Genomic DNA, 19,538 nt, shown 5'->3' on the forward strand with positions numbered 1-19,538 from the left:
GAATGAATGAATCCAGAGCATGTCAGCTCTCCAAGGGGGCAGAGTTGTGCTTTTCGTAAGACTTTGAAGGTGGGGAGAGTGATTATCTGTCAGATATGAAAGGGTAGGGGGTTTTAGGTCAGAGACAGAATATGGTTGAGGAGTTGGGGATGAAATAGATGAGATCGGGATACAGGTGAATAGGTTGGCATTAGAAAAATGACATGTGCGGGTTGGGTTGTAATAGGAAACTAGAGAGATAAGGTGGGGGTGGCAAGATGCCTCCTTAAATAATAATTATGGTATTTGTTCAGCACTTACTATGTGCCAAGCACTGTTCTAAGCGCTGGGGTAGATACAGCGCTGCTCTAAGCGCTGGGGTACATACAAGGTAATCAGGTTGTCCCACGGGCTCACAGTCTTAATCCCCATTTTCCAGATGAGGTAACTGAGGCACAGAGAAGTTAAGTGGCTTGGCCAAAGTCACACAACTCACAAGTGGCGGAGTCGGGAATAGAACCCACGACCTCTGACTCCCAAGCCTGCGCTCTTTCCACTAAGCCACGCTGCACATGCCTCTTTAAAAGGATTTTTTAAAAAGGGAGAATATGATTAAATTCTATGTCAAATGAATGATGGACTCTCTGGTGTCTGTGTTGCTAGTGGTCTTGAGGGTCTTGGTTGTTTATAGAACACAGTCACCTTCTCCTGGGAAATAGTCTCTCAGTCTTCCAATTCAAATGTATGGTGGCCTCACTCAGATAATTTGTCATGTGCTTTGAGCTACAATGCCATCAGTCTGTGATGGAATTCTCACTCTCTTCTATACAAACAGAAAAAAGTGCTTTTTGAAGGCACCTTTTTTTTTGGGGGGGGGGTGATGATGTCTTTGTCACTAAAGCAAAACTGCCTTATTCGTCCAAAGTAAATAAAAAATATATACAGTTAGCATAATCATATAGCTTGGAAAGGACCTAGAGAGATCATGAATTATTCCTTGAGAGACAAAAGCTAGGTAGTAAGCTCCCCATGAGCAGGGATCGTGCCTATCAACTCTACTGAACTCTCCCAAGCACTTAGTACAGTGTGCTCTGCACACGGCAAGCACTGGATAAATGCCACTGATCATTTGAGCTAATCACCAAAATATACTGTACTAATTGGAGAAAAGGCCCAATTCAGCTCACAGAAACATATATTTATTTTCCCAGAGATTTGTTTCACTCACAGAATAACCTTGGTAGGGATTGCTGCTTCACACCCATAGTAAATGCTCAACAAATGCTACTGATTCCTTGATTGATTTATGTGTGTTTTAGGTACATAACTGGCTTCTGTAATGGACAAATTAATGCTGAGATCCCTCTGACAAAGTGTTAGCCTGAAGGTCTCTGGTGTCTAAAGCCCCTCTCCCAGTTGGTGTTCCCCACCATAGCTACCTTTTCCTTCCTTTTCCAAGTACCATCTCCTCATTTCTTCTTCCTCCTACCCTCCCTCTGGCCTGGCCCCCAGATCTCAGGCAGGGAAAGTCAGGGAAAGTGAACGAACGTTCAGTGTCCGCTCCAATGAGACACCAAAGTGCTATGGGGTTCACTTCTCACAGCTCCATTCTCAATTATCATTACAGATTCTCCTGCTGCTTCCACTTGGCTCTTCATTATTCAGAAAAGGTATGATTTTAAAAAGTTATTGCCTCATACAATATATTTATTTTCCTTCCTATTCCTCTACTTTGATTTTCATTTTGTCTCATGTTCCAGTTGCATTCCTGTTGATTCCGATTTGCTTCCGTTCCTTATGGAATCTTTTTTCCCAAGAAGTCTCAGTGCCAAAACTCTTATTCATTTGTCTCTTCCTTTTTCTCGTTCCATCTTCTTTTTTAAATGTTTCATTTTCCTCGCCAACCTTTTGATTTGTTTCTCGTGCTTTCTTTTTCGTGATTTTACTTTTACCAGCTCTGATGCTACGATCCCCCCTCCGGATGTAGGATCTATGTCTGAATAATCATTCTTTTTTTCCTTTTTCCTCTCTCTTCTTTTTTTCTTCTTTTTCTCCATTTCAGATTTCAAAACTAAAATGAAATACATGTGGAGTGAGCAGCTATCTGTGAACAAGAGGCTAGAGAATCAGGGGGGAATACCCGGAACATTCCGGGATGGGGATCTGGTGATTAAGCCAAAGTCAGAATGGGGTTCTGGCTTTGTGGAAACTGTACCGGGTGTGAAGCTCGGGCTCAGGGTGACAGCATGAGTAATCCAAGGGCACAAAAAAAGTGCCTGTAGGCCTTGTGTGGGGTAGTAATGGGGAAGGGAGGAGGGACAGAGTCACTGGGGTCCTGGGAGAATAATAAGAATAACTGTGAGAGAAACAGTGTGGTGTAGTTGCCTGCTGTGTGTTTTTGGGCAAGTCACTTAACGTCTCTGTGCTCCAGTTTCTTCAACCACAAAATGGGGATTCAATACCTGTTCGCCCTCCTATTTCGACTGTGAACTTGGGACTATATCTATGTGGGCTAGGGAATAGATTAACTTGTATCTATTCCAGCGCTTGGATTAGGGCTTGATCAATCAATCAATCAATCATATTTACTGAGCGCTTACTGTGTGCAGAGCACTGTACTAAACGCTTGGGAAGTACAACTTGGCAACATATAGAGACGGTCCCTACTCAACAGTGGGCTCAGTCTAGAAGGGGGAGACAGAGAACAAAACCAAACATATTAACAAAATAAATACATAGTAAGGCTTAATGCACATGATAAAAAACCCTAGAAAACTAAACTGGGGTGTTTAGGTGCTTACTGTGTTGTTATTATGATGATGATGACTACGTTTATTAAATTCTTACTGTGTTTCAAGCTCTGTACTACTGTTGGGGTAGATCCAAGACCTTTAAGTATGGCACAGTCTCTGACCCTCATGGTGCCCACAGACTAAGTAGGAGGGAATATGATCCACATTTTTACAGATGAGAAAATGAGGTACAGAGAAGTTATGTGACTTGCCCAAGGCCACACATCTGGCAAGTGGAAGACCGGGAATTAGAACCCAGATCCTCTAACCCCTAGGCCCTTTTCTTTCCAATAGGCCAATTGATTTCCCAAACACCATATACTACTATTGTCCTAAGCACTGGGGTAGGTACAAGATAAATCACATTAAACACATTCCCTGTCCCACATAGGCCTCACAGTCTAAATGGGAGGGAGAACATATCCAGCTGTGTGACCTTGGGCAAGTAACTTCTGTGTGCCTCAGTTACCTCATCTGTAAAATGGGGTTGAAGACCGTGAGCCCCACGTGGGACAACCTGATTACCTTGTATCTACCCCAGTGCTTAGAAAAGTGCTTGGCACATAGTAAGCACTTAACAAATACCAACATTATTTTATTTTTATTATTATTATTTACAAATGTGGAAACTGAAGCACTGAGAAGTCAAGTGCACTGCCCAAGGGAACAGAGCAGGCAAAGAGCTGGTTCAGAATTAGAATCCAAGTCCTCTAACTCTAAGTTCTGGGCTGTTTCCACTAGGCCCTGTTGCTTCAAAAAATGTCAAAATTATGAGAATTTGTACCAGTTGGATCAAATGTGGAGAAACTGGCAAATGCTTTCTTCTTCCCTTCCCCCATTCCCCCCTGCCCCTTTAAAATCTCTGCACCATTTTTGTAAGTAAGCTTTCATTGTAGGTGATGTTATCCCAGACCAAAAGTACCCTAGCAAAGCAAACTGAAGAAAACAGGCCATTATTCAGATGATTTAGGACAAAAAGCCCTCATCTTCCATCTTGTGGTGTAAATTACCCAACAACTACTTGTTTCAAATCTCGACAGCAGTATGCTAAGACAGACTAGCCCAAAATGAAAAGTATTCATCTTAATTGCAGTGTGTAAATATATATGAGGTGATTTAAAAAATACTGCTTGATTGAATTATGAAAGGAAATAAAATGAATCTCATTGCCATTTTCTACTAGTGAACTGCCATGTAAAATGAAGTACCTTATTTATATCAGATTTTAAATCCTAATTGACAAGATGGAGAAGCAGATTTAGTATGGTTCCATGTTTAGTTTAAAGAGGTGAAGCAATTGTGAAAGACCAAAAGAAACTGGGTGAGGAAAGGGGCCTTTGGTGAAAGGTAAGGATTTTTTTACTGTGATCTCAGATTGACAAAAATGGTATTCATTTACTCCCTGGAAATTTAAGGGCATTTTTCACCTTCTGTTACCATTAGTGTCACTCATTTCAGACCCATCTTTCCCCTGAAAAGCATTTTAGAATCATTAACTTGACTTTGGTTAGTGACTTTAGAAGGTTAAACTGTTGAATAGATAGGAGGAATAGCATACCTGAGAGAATGACACTTTCTGTTTCATCCTCATTTGATGGAAGTAAATGAGCTGCTTCATCATCTTCTTTTTCTTCTTTTTTCTTATTACTTTTCCAAAATGAAAGCTTATCCTGAAGTGAAGTGGATTCTCCTCCTTCTTCCTTTGCTAGCTGTTTACTAGGGAAAGGCAAATACGTTCATGTCGTATAAAACAGGCCATTACTACAGTTTTTATACTAGCACTCTTTAGTAGTGATTGGGGCATTTTCATTTACTGATATTTAAATATATCTCCCCAAATCATTTTGTTTCTAATTAGCTGTAAAATTAGGAAAGAGAACCAACTGGATTCTTGCGACCGGCTGTAGACCCTTTTTGAGGTATTAGAAAGATGAAGCTCACGTCTATATCTGGCAAAATAGGAGAATTAAGTTCAGGATCAGTAAGCATTTAGACAATGGAGGAAGCCTTTCTCGTTCATTCATTCATTCAATTGTATTTATTGAGTGCTTCTCCTCACCCTCCCTCCCCTTCACATCATCCATCCACTTAGGTCCATAAGCCCAAAGCACTTAACCCAGCTCCACACCCCAAACACTTATGTATGCATCTTTTAAATTCTGCTCTTTTCCCTATTTGTAATTTATTTTAATGTTTATCTCCCCAACTTAATTATATACTCCATGAGGGCAGGTATCATGTCTACCAACTCTATTGTACTCTCCCAAGCACTTGTTACGGTGCCCTGCAAACAGTAAGAGCTCAGCAAATACCACTGATTGATTCATTGCAAGGGGAAATCATGATTTAGTGGAAAGAGCATGGGACTCATGTTCTGTATGGCATTTGGCAAGTAGCTGAACCTTTCTGCGTCTCCGTTTCCTCATCTGAAAATGGGAATCTGCTTTCCCTTCCTCTTAGATTTTGAGTCTATATTGGATGGGGACTGTGTCTGATCTAATTATCTTACTTATCTCCAATATGTAGCAAGACATTTAGTCCATAAGGGTGCTTAACAAATCTGATATGCTTAATTGCCTAATCATACTGAGAGGAACAGGCCGATGTATTGCATTTAGGTTTTCAAAAGCCCTTTGACAAAATTCTACGTCAAAGGCTTTAAAAAAAACCCAACAAAAATACCTTAGTAAACATGGGTTTAGAAGAAGTGTTCTTCCATAGGTAAGAAACTGCCTAGAAGGTAGGGTCTTTCCTCGATGTAAGTATTCTGGATGGAGTTGTTCTGGGGAAGGCAAAGGATGTCCTCTGGGATACGAGTTAATCAGGCTGGATGCAGACTGTCCCACAAATATTGTACACTCCCAAGTGCTTAGTACAGTGCTTTGCAGACAATAAGAACTCAATATATATGATTGAATGAATGAATGAGCATGGGGCTCACACTCAAGTAGAAGGGAAAGCAGTTATTGAATCCCCATTTTTTTCAGTTGAGGAATTGCAGTTCTGTAGTTGTACTTAGATTGACATCCTTTTTTTTGCCCCTGTCCCAGCCCAACAGCACTTCTGTGCATATCTGTAATTTCTTTATATTAATGTCTGCTTCCCCCTCTAGAATGTAAACTCATTGTGGGCAGGGAATATTTTTTACCAGCTGTTATAATGTACTCTCCCCATTGCTTAGTTCAGTGCTCTGCACACACTAAGTGCTCAATAAATACGATTGACTCTGAGGATCTCATTCAGATAGTGAAACAGGGTTAACACAAATGTAGGTGTATACAGACTTCAAAGAAACCCACGTAAATGGAGGCATACCTAGATACTATGGGAATAGATTTACTGGAGTAATCAATCAGGGGTTATTAATCTGGGGAGCTCAGTGGGCTTTTAGTACAGTTGTAGAGTTGTTGGATATGGTTTGAAAAAGAGAAGGAATCAACCAGTTGATCATTTACTGAACACTTACTGTTTGCAGAGCTATTATTTATTTACTATTTAGCACTTGGGGGATTACATTATAACAGAATTGGTAAACTCTGCCCACATGGAGTTTACAGTCTAGAATGGGAGACAGGCACTAATATAAATAAATTGCAGATATGTACTTAAGTGCATAATGTACATAAAGAGACATAAAGGTGAACCAAACATATTCAGTGAAGGAAGGCCTTTTTTCTCTCTTTTGGAATTCTTGTTCCATAGTCCTATGTCGCTTGAAACTTAAGTATTGTTCTCTACTCTTGAACATGGTTGTGATCTTTTTTTTAAATGTTATTTGTTAAGCGCTTACTATGTGCCAGGCATTGTACTAAGCACTGGGGTGGATACAAGGTTATCAGATTGGACACAGTCCATATCTCATGTGGGACTCACAATCTTAATCCCCATTTTATAGATGAGCTAACTGAGGCATAGAGAAGTGAAGTGACTTGCCCGAGATCATACAGCAGACAGGTTGTGGAGCTGGGATTAAAACCCAGCTCCTTCTGACTTCCAAGCCCGTACTCACTAAGACGTAATACGAAGATTTCTCAAATCACAAACAGAATGAGTCAACTTATATTTGCAATGAATTTAGATGATGTGTTCTTACCAGATCCAATACCAAACTGCCAGTCCCCCAGCCAGAGCGAGCCCGATGGAGGTACAGCCAATCACGATGATTTGAGAGAGAGCTGGCCGGTGTTCGATCACTGTACAAAGTGAGCAAATAGTCTTTTTTTTTAAAGCCATTGAAAATTTCCCACATTTTCTACTAGAATTTAGTTTATTAATGATTATACTGGCTAATTCATCTGTTTACCATACTGATATTTTACAAGTGTTAACACACTTTGTACTTCAAAAACTGACTTCGTAACGCCAAGAGAACACCCCGTTTTTTTTTTTTTAAAAAAAAAAAACCTAATTGGGGAAAACATAAATTCATGCTGCAGAGAGCCATCGAATGTCAATAAAAATTAATTTTGCAGGACTGAGGTTTACTTTCCACAATGTATGTTATGCTTAGATTAGGGTTTTCCATTCTGAAGGCTTCTGGGTACCAGCACCATGAACGACACCCTTGTCCTTTTGGACCTCTTTGGTCTCTGTTGTATATGCTAGACTGTGAGCCTGTTGTTGGGTAGGGACTATCTCTATATGTTGCCAACTTGAACTTTCCAAGTGCTTAGTACAGTGCTCTGCACACAGTACACGGTCAATAAATATGATTGAATGAATGAGTGCTGGTTAAAGTGATTTGAGGATGTGATGTAATATGGAGCAGAAAAGCAATAGAAAAGAGGACAAAAATTGGCATACTCACAGGTAACAGAAATTACAGTTTAAACTGAACACTTCCTGAACATAGACTGCTCAAGACATCTGCAAGGAATTTTCTTCTCCTTGTCATTTTTTTGAAGGCATTTCAGGGGTAAGGAGTTGGGGTGTGTATGCCCCTTTTGGATCTGGGGTTTTCTCAGACATAATCTTTCTTTTAGACTGTGAGCCCACTGTTGGGTAGGGACTGTCTCTAAATGTTGCCAACTTGTACTTCCCAAGTGCTCAGTACAGTGCTCTGCACACAGTACGCGCTCAATAAATACGATTGATTGATTGATTTCTCTCAGGGCTTTGGGTTCTAGGGAATGCTGATCTTGCCTGAACTGTTCTGTTCATTCTTCTTCAGGTTACTTGCTGCTCCTGCTCTGTGACCTTGGGCAAGTCACTTAACTTTTCTGGATTTCAGTTTTTTCATCTGTAAAATGACAATTCAATATCTTTTTTTCCCTCCTACTTTGACTTCAAGCCTCAGGCGGGGCAGGGACTGTGTCAATCAATCAATTATACTTTTTGAGCATTTACTGTGCTCAAAGCACTGTACTAATTGCTTGGGAGAGTACAACAGAGTTGGTAGACATGTTCCCTGCCCACAAGTTTACAGTCTAGAGGGGGAGAAAGACATTAATATAAGTAAATTATGGATATGTATATAAGTGCTGTGGGGCTGAGCGAGAGGTGAGTAAAGGGTGTAAATCCAAGTGCAAGGGTAATGCAGAAGGGAGTGGGAAAAGAGGAAATGATGGCTTAGACGGAGAAGGTCTCTTGGAGGACTGGCTTTGAAGGTGAGAGAGTGATTGTGGATTAGCTGTTGGATGTGTCTGACCTGATCATTTTATATCAACTACAGTGCTTAGTTAAGCACATAGTAAGCACTTAACACATACCATAATCATTATTATTATCAAGCCAAGACATGGATGGAAAGGGTGAGCGGAAGGGGTTTAGGCCAACTCGATTAAGGCATGGGGCGTATAACTCTGGAGCAGGCCTGGTGACAGGCCTAGATCTGTGCGGAAATGGAGACATGTTAAGAAAGGTCAGTCTCTGTGGAAGTTGAAAACATTTTAAAGGGCTGCAGTTAGTGGAGGGTGGATCGGAGTGGTGGGGAAAAGGTGAACTAAGACTGAAGTTTGCCCGTTCCTACCAATTCTGTTATATTGCACTGTCCCAAGAGCTTAGTACCATGCTCAGCACATAGTAAGCACTCAATAAATATGATTGATTGGTTACCATCTGAAAGTGTCAGCGAGTGAGGGTGACATCCTAAATGTACTTCATTTAGAGATTAAAAACTACTACAAAGTCAATAGGAGCTTTTTTTGGCTGTCTGTATAGGATTGCTACTCATTCATTTTGCCTAGAACAGGGGTGGGAGATGGTTTGTGTTGTAGAGTTTCCTAATGAGTTCCTAAGTTGCTGAGAGCTGCCTAACTAGACCTGTTTATACGTTTTGTTTTGTTGTCTGTCTCCCCCTTCTAGACTGCGATCCCGTTGTTGGGTAGGGACTGTCTCTATATGTTGCGAACCTGTACTTCCCAAGTGCTTAGTACAGTGCTCTGCACACAATAAGTGGTCAATAAATACGAGTGAATGAATGAATATGGTATTCATAACACCTGCAATTTATTATTGCATTTATTGTCTGAAAAGCCCTTTATGTATTCCATGCAAGTTTACAATCCCTCATGGAACTTGTTACTATATATATATGTGTGTGTGTGTGTGTGTGTGTGTGTGTGTGTGTGTGTGTGTGTGTGTGTGTGTGTATAGACATACAAATACATATGCACACATAGTATTGCATTGCATATATATAGTATAGTGTGAGCCCATTGTTGGGTAGGGACCATCTCTATATGTTGCCGACTTGTACTTCCCAAGCGCTTAGTACAGTGCTCTGCACACAGTAAGCGCTCAATAAATGCAGTTGAATGAATGAATATAACAGATAGTGCAATGCAATATATATCGTTGAAATAAGAAGCAGCATGGCCTCATGGAAAAAGCATAGGCCCAGGATTCAGAGAACCTGGGTTCTAATCCTGACTCCACCACCTGCCTGCTGTGTGATCTTGGGTGAGTCACTTAATTTCTCTGTGCTGTGATGTCATCTGTAAAATGGGGATTAGGGGTGAGAGCCATATGTGGGGCAGGGACTGTGTCCAACCCAGTTATCTTGTGTTTACCCCAGTGCTTAGTTCAGTGCCTGGCAAATACAATTAAAAGATATGTATATAATACATATATGTATGTGTATATATACATTCATTCATTCAATCATATTTATTAAGTGCTTACTGTGTGCGGAGCACTGTACTAAGTGCTTGGGAAGTACAATTTGGCAACATATAGAGATGGTCCCTACCCAACAGTGGGCTCACAGTCTAGAAGATATACATATACATATATGTGTAAATATATGTGTGTGTGTGTGTGTGTGTGTGTATATATATATATATATATATACATATATATGTGTATATATATATATATATATTCTGGCACACACGAGTTTTTAAATCTGAATTTTGGGTGGATATGATGGTGGGCCAGCTGGAATCAAGCAGTAGACTGGGTTGGCCTTGCTTGGCCTATTATTCCCTAAATAATTAGGGGATTAACAGCTCCCTTGTGAATCCATTTGACCTCTGCCCTGAAGCATGTTGAGCTTTTCTGACCAGAATCTGTGGAAACTAAAAATGATACTCGGTCCAGGGCAATTTTGAACCTTAAGATGCTAGTCTCAAGAGCAAGTATTTAATAGTAGTCCGTTAATTCAAATGTATGTCACTCATGAGATCTTCTATTGAAACAAAAACTAAACCAATGGTTTGGGAAACATCTACCCCCAAAAATGCATGACTATTGGTGAGAGTCAAATTTCATGAACCTCTATTCCAGTTGATGGCTCTCTTGTGCAGAGAGTGTTCTTCTAAGTGATCAGATAGATGCGTATGCTTTTTGATGTCAGTCCCACTTCTCAAGCTTTCTGGAATAAAAAAAAAGAGATTTTAGAAAGAAAGTTTTTTTTTTTTATTATAGCAGGATAACACAATGGAGAAACAGGATACTCACCGAAACAATTTAAAAAATATCCATTCAAAGAAATGTTATTGTATTGTGAATTATTATAGCATCCATCCTCTCAGCGTATCAGCTTTAGATACAAACAGCGTGGCTCAGTGGAAAAAGCACAGGCTTGGGAGTCAGAGATCATGGGTTCTAATCCTGACTCCATCACGTGTCTGCTGTGTGACCTTGGGCAAGTCACTTCACTTCTCTGAGCCTCAGTTACCTCATCTGTAAATGGGGATTAAGACTGTGAGCCCTACGTGGGACAACCTGATCGCCTTATATCCCCCCGAGTGCTTAGAACAGTGCTTTGCTCATAGTAAGTGCTTAACAAATGCCATCATTATTAAGTGATGATGATATTTGTTAAGTGCTTACTATTTGCCACTAAGTACTGTAGTAAGCACTGGGGTAGTTACAAGATAATTAGGCTGGACAGAGTCCCTGTCTGACATGGGCACACAGTCTAAGTGGGAGGGAGACCTGCTGTTGCATCCCCATTTTACAGATGAGGAAACCGAGGAGCCGAGAAGTGAAAGTAACTTGCCCAAGGTCACAGAGCAGGCAGGGGACAGAGCCGGGTTTAGAACTCAGGGTCTCTGACTCCCAAGCTCGGCTGTGCTGAGATGCTAGGTAAAGGCAACTAGTTCTTACTACTGACTTTAGTCGTCTTCTCTGAAACTTCAGCAGTCTGCTTTCAAATGTGATTAGGGATAAACAGTTTCCCTCTGTCCTTTCCCTAATTTTTTTATGGTATTTGTTAAGCACTTAGTATGTGCCAGGCACTGTACTTAAGCCCTGGGGTAGGTACAACCTAATCAGGTTGGACACAGTCCATGTTCCAAATGGAGCACACAGTCTTAATCCCCATTTTGCAGGTGAGGAACTGAGGTACAGGGAAGTTAAGTGGCTTGCCCAAGGTCACAAGTAGGCAAGTAGAGGAGCTGGGATTAGAACTCTGACCCCCAGGCTCATGCTCTTTCCACTAAGTCATGCTGCTTGTCCACATTCAGCAGACCCATCTTCTCACGTATTGGCAATGTTCAGAGAAAAGCCATCGAGAAGGAGGCTGGATGGAGATAAAGTTTCTTTTATCAGAAATTTCAAAATCTCTGATAAAGCAATGTGGTCTACTGGATAGAGAATGGGCCTGGGAGTAAGAAGGGCCTGCGTTCGAATCCTGACTCCAGAACTTGTCTGCTCTGTGACAGGTTCTGTCCCCTTTTAGACTGTGAGCCCACTCTTGGGTAGGGACTGTCTCTATATGTTGTCAATTTGTACTTCCCAAGTGCTTAGTACAGTGCTCTGCACACAGTAAGCGCTCAATAAATACGATTGATGATGATGATGATGTGACCTTGGGCAAGTTTCTTAACTTCTCTGTCCCTCAGTTACTATCATCTGTAAAATGGGCAAGTTTCTTAACTTCTCTGTCCCTCAGTCACTATCATCTGTAAAATGGGGATTGAGACTGTGAGCGCCATGTGGGACATGGACTGTGTCCAACCTATCTACCCCTGCGCTTAGTACAGTGTCTGGCACACAGTAAGCACTTAAAAGACACCATTAAAAAACCAAAAACAAACCAAAAAAGCCTTTACATTTAGGATGAAAGAATCAGCTAACTTCTTAAAGGTGGTTCAATCAGCTCATTGGGTGGAATGGGAACTGCTTCAAGATTGGTTTGACTTAGGTATTTGAATAAATTGGGATAAACTGGATACTTTGCTTTTACGGCTAGCAAAGAGAGTATTTTGTCAGACACTTCCAGGTGCCTGGTGTGACTTGTTTGTTATAGGGAAGGTTTGGTCTGTTTAGAAGGGATCTGGGAAGCTGAAGTGAATTGCTTTATTGCCTTTGCCTTCCCCTAAAGAAAATTAGGCCCAATTTTGCTCAATTCACTGGTATTATTCAACTAGTCTGTTTGTTATGCATTAACCTGCGACAGCCTGAAATGTGATATTTAGAACATTTCAGAATAGGAATGGTTAGCTGGTTATTCACTCACTCACATTTATTGAGTGCTTCCTGTGAGCAGAGTACTAGAGTCCAGTACAACAATAAACAGACACATTCCTTGCCCATAATGAGCTTACAGTCTAGTGGGGGGAGACAGACATCAATACCAAAAAATAAATTTCAGATAGGTATATAAGTGCTGTGGGGCTGGGAGAGGGGAAGAACAAAGAGAGCAAGTCAGCAGGAGGGAATGGGAGAAGAGGAGAAGGGGGGCTTAATCTGGGAGGGTCTCTTGGAGGAGATGTGCCTTCAATAAGGCTTTGAAAGAGGGGAGAGTAATTGTCCTTTGGATTTGAGAAAGGTGGGCATTCCAGGCCAGAGGGTGAGGGGGCGGAGGTGAGATAGGCAAGATGAAATTTCCCTCTTTGGGATATGGGGAAAGAGGGCCGTCTGGGCAAATAGAACAGCTCAGCCTGCTCTTCTTTAGGGCCAGCAGATCCGAACTGGCAGACCACTAAATACAAGAATGTCAATCAATCAATCGTATTTATTGAGCACTAACTGTGTGCAGAGCACTGTACTAAGTGCTTGGGAAGTACAAGTCGGCAAAACAAAACAAGTAGACAGGTGTCAATACCATCAGAATGAATACAATTAAAGCTATTAACACATCGTTAATAAAATACACAGCACCTGTAGTCAATCAATCAATCATATTTATTGAGTGCTTACTGTGTGCAGAAAGTCCAAATTGGCAACATAAAGAGACGGTCCCTACCCAACAGTGGGCTCACAGTCTAGACATTGTCGTATTTATTGAGCGCTTACTGCGTGCAGAGCACTGGACTAAGCGCTTGGGAAGTCCAAGTTGGCCACATAAAGGGACGGTCCCTACCCAACAGTGGGCTCACAGTCTAGACATTCAATCGTACTTATTGAGCGCTTACTGCGTGCAGAAAGTCCAAGTTGGCAACATAAAGAGACGGTCCCTACCGAGGATGCTGGCTGGTTCCGGGATCTTCCAGGAGGGACTGGAGTGGAGCTCCTTGGGTCAAGTTTACCATCCTTCAAGCTTCTCTAGACAAACCAAGCACTTGGGGATCTAGTTGGCTGAGTACTTCCCACTGCCTAACTCTCGCTCAGTTGGACAGCAAGTGTAAGAAATAGTGACTCAGTAATAACACTGAACTGTAGAGCGGAAGAATTATGATATCAAAGCTTAGTAAAAAACAGTTTGGGCCCTAGTTCCTTACTTTTTAAGTAGGGTGGAGTAGAGCCCTTCCTCTTCCTTTTAGTGCTTCAGCTTCCTGCGTTTTCCCTACTTCCTGGTAAGCATGCCAACTTTGCTCCAAGTTTCATGCAAGCCAGGGGAAAAAGCACTGCTCTGGGAATCTGGAGACTGGGGTTTTAATGCCAGTTCTGCCTCTGCTTCTGGCTAACATAAATCAGTCAGTAAGTCAATTATATTTATTGAGTGCTTACTGTGTACTAAGCACTTGGTAGAGACAGAGTTAGGTAGACACAGTCCCTTCCCACAGGGACTTTACATTGTAAAGGGGAGGAGGTATATGTGGAAAAAAACTAATAATTGAGGTATTTGTTAAGCACTTACTATGTGCCAAGCACTGAACCAAATGCTAGCGTAGATACAATATAAGCAGATTGGATACAGTCAAGCATCTCTACTTATTTTCAGAGGAAGGAAACATTCACAATTTGGAAACTTTACGAGAAGAAAGAATGAACTTGACAACATGAAAGGACTCAGACATGTGGTTGTGTAGGGCTTATCTGAGGGAGACTGGTGGTGAAATTTATCAGAATCACCAAGGGAGGAACTGCCACTGGCTTCTTTGCAGATAAGCTGACATAAATGCCGAATACCCATCTCTCCACTTCCCCCCAAAACCTTGCTCTTTTGGAGATAGGCTTCCTTCAAGCATGGCAGAATGAAAAGAAAATATTTTGGTGGTAATGAACTTCTGAGAGTTGAGACAAATAATGCTATTCCTCTCCCAGAAATTGGCCTGTTGTTTATTATGCTGTTTTTGCTAGGACTTTATAATTACTGGTTTTAGTGCATTTTTCTGTCAAGATAATTTGGCTCCTACTGCAAGAACAGATCAGTGGAAATACTCCACCTATAAAAGAAAAGAGGTATTGGCTGTGTAACTAAACACTTGAAACAAACTTCAGTCAATCAGAAATTGTCCAGTCCCAAAATGATCTTGCCAGATTATGTATTTTTGTTTGCTAAAATACTTACAGCTGTTACATTTTTGTTGACAATCCATAGAGAGAGGAAATAATTCATTGGCACACATAGAGGGTCAGTTATTCCCTGACCAAATGTTTGTCTAAATGACCAGACAATCTTTTTTCAATTAACATATGTATAAACATTAGAGCAGATTAGCTTCATTCTGCCCTTTTTAAAATTGTATTGAGAGAAGATTTAATTAGTCAACTGTATGGCTTACCTGGATGAAGTGGAGAGAAAGGGAAATGAATTGGGATTTTAAGCAATTCATCTTCATTAGATTGGAGGGGCGTTGAAATCCTGAGCTGGTCATAGACTTCTGCGGGAGCTACAAAATGTTTTTGATTACTGTCGTGAAAATAAAATTGGAAGCAGTAAAATATGACTGCCTGGAGATTAGAGCTTTAGTTTTCCTAATGTAAACACTACAGAAGGATAAATTTATCCCTTAAGTCTTTCACTTATCCAATTAGCTTGCCCTCACCTGAATTCACATGGTAGGAATGAAGTGGAAATTCCACTGAAAAGACTGGAAGCATAAGCCAAAACCATCTTGGCAACTGAATCATTTTAACACACTTCACAACTTTATCCTGGGGAGGAAAGGGAATATATTGCCAATCAGAAGAAGTCAATTTCTCTATTTCTATCCCATTTTCAAACCAATCCATATATGCTCTGACTCAAAAGAGCAGTCTTTCCCAGTTTGTAGATTCTTAAGTTGCGTATTATGAGATCACACTGTAGCAATCTGTTCTTATGGAACAGAACCAGTAGTGTCATAACATAATTCCAAACCAGAACTAAAGCAGGCAAAGAAATAATTGGCAAGAGAAAGCAGATTAAAATTAGGACTTTTATCTGGTACTTTTCCCCAGGTGTGAGTGTGTGTGCGCGCACACCAGGTGGATGGAAAATTTCCTTCTTTATTATGAAGTACTTTTCTCTCTCCACCCCCTTTTCTCGCTTGTGAATGTGCTTCAAATGTGAAAAGCTTCTTTGTGTTATGAGAAGGGAAAATCTATTTTTTTTACATCAACTCACATTTGGGCATATGTGTATGCATATGTCCAAATTTTAGTGTGGCCTAGACTATTGGTCTTTTTTCAGCCACACTCCTATCCATATGTGATTTAATAATAATGTCTGTTTATTTGTATTGATGTCTGTCTCCCCCCTCTCTAGACAATTAGCTTGTTGTGGACAGGGACTGTCACTCTTTATTGTTGTATTGCACTTTCCCAAGCACTTAGTACAGTGCTCTGTACACAGTAAGTGCTTAATAAATGATTGAATTAATAATAATAATAATAATAATTGAATCCCCATTTCACAGATGAGGAAACTGAGGCCTAAAGAAGGTAAGTGACTTGCCCAAGGTCACACAGCAGGCAAATAGTGGAGCTGGGATTAGAACCCAGATCCTTCACCTCCCAGGGCTATACTCTTTTCATTAGGTTATGTTAGTATCCCTACCTGCTCTCAAATTATGATATACAATTGAGGACTGTCTGTGCTCCTCCATTAGATGGTGAACTCCTTGCAGTCAGGGAAATGTGTTTGTTGTACTCTTCCAGTCAATCAGTGGTATTTATTGAGTGCTTACTTTGTGCAGAGCATTTACTAAACTCTTGGGAGACTACAATCTCCCAAGAACATAGTACAGTGCCTGGGACTCAGAAGCTGAACTAGTTGCATTGATTAACTGGATAATTTAGGGATCCAAGCAGAGCATTTGACTAAGTATTGTTTGGGAAATTTGAAGGTAATTTCCCAGGGAAACATGAAGCTGATTTTGTATTTCCATTGTGAGTATAAAATTTTTAGTTTCAAAGCTTAGACTGTTCCAGCTGTAGCGTGGCTCAGTGGGGAGAGCCCAGGCTTAGGAGTCAAAGGTCGTGGGTTCGAATCCTGGCTCCACCGCTTGTCAGCTGGATGACTTTGGGCAAGTCACTTCACTTCTCTGGGCCTCAGTTCCCTCATTTGTCGAATGGGGATGAAGATTGTGAGTCCACGTGGGACAACCTGATCATCTTAGAGAAGCAGCGTGGCTCAGTGGAAAGAGCACGTGCTTGGGAGTCAGAGGTCACGGGTTCGAATCCTGCCTCCGCCACATGTCTGCTGTGTGACTTTGGGCAAGTCACTTAACTTCTCTGAGCCTGTTACCTCATCTGTAAAATGGGGATTAAGACTGTGAGCCCCACCTGGGACAACTTGATCACCTTGTATCCCCCCCAGCGCTTAGAACAGTGCTCTGCACATAGTAAGTGCTTAACAAATGCCATTATTATTATTATTATTATTGTAATATATTCAACCACATTTCTTTGTGACATTATATTAAATTTTTAAATTATCAGCATTTATTAATTGTTTAGATTGTGAACCCCATGTGGGACAGGGACTATATCCAATCATCTTGTATTTCCACTCCAGCACTTAAAGTGATTGGCATACAGTAAGCATCTACCAAATACCACTATTATTGTAATTACCATTGATAATAGTAATAATTTACTGGGTGCAGAGCATTGTAAGTGCTTAGGTGTATACAACAGAAAAAAACACATTGATTCAGAAGAGCTTACAATGTCATAACTATTGGGTCTAATATATTTTTGAATTTTGTGGTATTAATTATTTTCCTATGGTTTTTTTTTTAAGATTTCTGTTGTAATGGGTTCTAATCCTGTCTCCACCACTTGTCTGCTGTGTGACCTTGGGCAAGTCACTCCACTTCTCTGGGCCTCAGTTACCTCATCTATAAAATGGGGATTGAGACTAGGAGCCCCACCTGGGACAGGGACTGTAACCAATCCAAATAGTTTGAATCCACCCAGTGCTTAGTACAGTGCCTGGCACATAGTAAGTGCTCAATAAAAGCCATAATTATTATTGTGCTTTTAAGAAATTAAGTGTTTGGTAGAGAGGATTTAATCCCTATGTTCACCTACTCTCTTGTGACTGCTTTTTTGCATGCTTGGAGATTTTTGCCTGAGAATTACTGTGTGCTATTGTTACTGAAAACCTGTCATTTTTCTATGTGGAAAAAAATAAACTTAGAATATAATTTTTGAACATTAATTTTATTAGATTATTCAAAAGACAACAAATGAACAGACTAGCATTTTGGTTTTACATTTTTGTTAACATTTCATAAACAGAATAATCCTTTAAATTTTGTATTCTATTTTCTCTTCAGCACTTTCACATCAATTACACCAGAAATATTTATAGTTCTAAGATGATTTTGAAATATGACTACTATTTTTCCATCCTTCAAGTTATTTATTTTTCCTTTTTACATGTTGTACAGCATAAAGCAGATCTACAAAAATAGTAGAGGTAGAAAATCTTTATTGATGTTTTGATTGGCTTATTGAAAACTGCAGTCCACTAAACATTTTTCCCCTGGGCAGGAAGATCAATATGATACTCTCTAATGGATCATTCTGGATTTTTTCTAACATTCCAGTCTTTAAAAATAATTTTCTCTTGTAAAGAGGAAGTCAATTTTCCATTTATTTTCCAAGTTTCAAAGTCAACAAGGCTTGTAATGGAGTAAGAGCTTGAGGCCACCTTTTTCCTTAAACGTTCTCCCATTATTAATGGAAATTGAATATTTTCCGTGTCAGATAAATAGTTCCCAATCCCAGACTTTAATATTCTATGTGTTTTATTTTCAGATATTTTCCTAAAATGGGCATATATATGGAGAAGTTCAAGGCCACATTTTCCCTGCCTTGGTAAATTCAGTTTGACTTGAAAGGAAATGCTACTTTCTAATATAACTGGCAAACGCACTAATTACATTACTTTCAGAGGTTTCCAACTAGGACTCTTGACTACTTTCCACACTCACCATTTTCCCTAGACTTAAAAGAAAATTGATTTAATGCCAGTAATTATTTTAATGTCGAGGAGAAAGGCAACAGGCTAAGACTCTAGTTTGAAGCTGGCCAGTCCTGAAGATTTCTTTTGCTCTGCTACAAATCACTAATTAATTACATGGTAACTTATGTTTGTACAGTTAATAAGGTGACATGCAGAGCCCCAAATGAGAAACATGTCTTTGTTTCTGGGTCAGGTGGCAAATTGGCACCGAGTGATCAAACCAATTAAGATGGCAAATTTGCTAAACAGCTATCATAGAGCGCTGCTTTGGCCAACTTTGCTCAGCTGTGCATTCGCCTGCCAAAATGTCTGCACGTGTCTTGAAATAGCCTAATTTTTTTGTTGCACTCTCTAAGTTAACTTCAGTCAGTGGTCATTCTGCCTTTGTGTAAGTTACATTTAAACACTTAAAATGTGCCAAGCACTGTTCTAAACACTGGGATAGGTACAAGTTAGGTTGGACACAGTCCCTGTCCCACATGGGGCTCACAGTCTTAATCCCCGTTGTACAGATGGGGTATCTGAGGCAGAGAGGTGAAGTGACTTGCCCAAGTTCACACAGCAGATAAGTGGAAGAGCTGGGATTAGGACCCATGACCTTCTGATTCCCAGGCCCTTGCTCTATCCACTATGCGATGCTCTTCTCTACGTACATTAATACAGCTATGACTTTTGGCCAAGTGAAAACTTACAGTTCCTAGGGCTGTACAAATGCTCCTCTAATTCCACCCTTCTCACTCTACCTTGTTCGTCTTTCT

General features: G+C 40.5%; 1 protein-coding gene across 1 annotated transcript; it reads right to left on the reverse strand.

The window, feature by feature from the left end:
- Positions 1 to 1,791: 1,791 nt before the first annotated feature.
- On the reverse strand, positions 1,792 to 15,567 carry C6H19orf18 (chromosome 6 C19orf18 homolog). The gene is made up of 6 exons (XM_038748525.1): positions 15,371 to 15,567; positions 15,107 to 15,214; positions 10,486 to 10,584; positions 6,865 to 6,964; positions 4,330 to 4,487; positions 1,792 to 2,050 (listed from the first exon to the last, which is right to left on the reverse strand). Exons 1-6 carry the CDS (start codon positions 15,555 to 15,557, stop codon positions 1,821 to 1,823), a joined length of 882 nt encoding a protein of 293 aa, XP_038604453.1. The 5' UTR covers positions 15,558 to 15,567; the 3' UTR covers positions 1,792 to 1,820.
- Positions 15,568 to 19,538: the final 3,971 nt, after the last annotated feature.

This window comes from Tachyglossus aculeatus, chromosome 6, assembly GCF_015852505.1.
Source record: "Tachyglossus aculeatus isolate mTacAcu1 chromosome 6, mTacAcu1.pri, whole genome shotgun sequence".
In the NCBI taxonomy this organism is placed as follows: domain Eukaryota; kingdom Metazoa; phylum Chordata; class Mammalia; order Monotremata; family Tachyglossidae; genus Tachyglossus; species Tachyglossus aculeatus.

Bases quoted from the DNA above. Each gene is read 5' to 3' on its own strand.
- C6H19orf18 (XM_038748525.1), bottom strand. From the start codon at position 15,557: ATGGATTGGTTTGAAAATGGGATAGAAATAGAGAAATTGACTTCTTCT. The intron at 10,585-15,106 runs GTAAGCCATACA...TTTTTATTCCAG, and splicing joins TTTCTCTCCACTTCATCCAG to AAAGCTTGAGAAGTGGGACT. The intron at 6,965-10,485 runs GTTCATGAAATT...CACTTTGTACAG, and splicing joins AGCCATCAACTGGAATAGAG to TGATCGAACACCGGCCAGCT.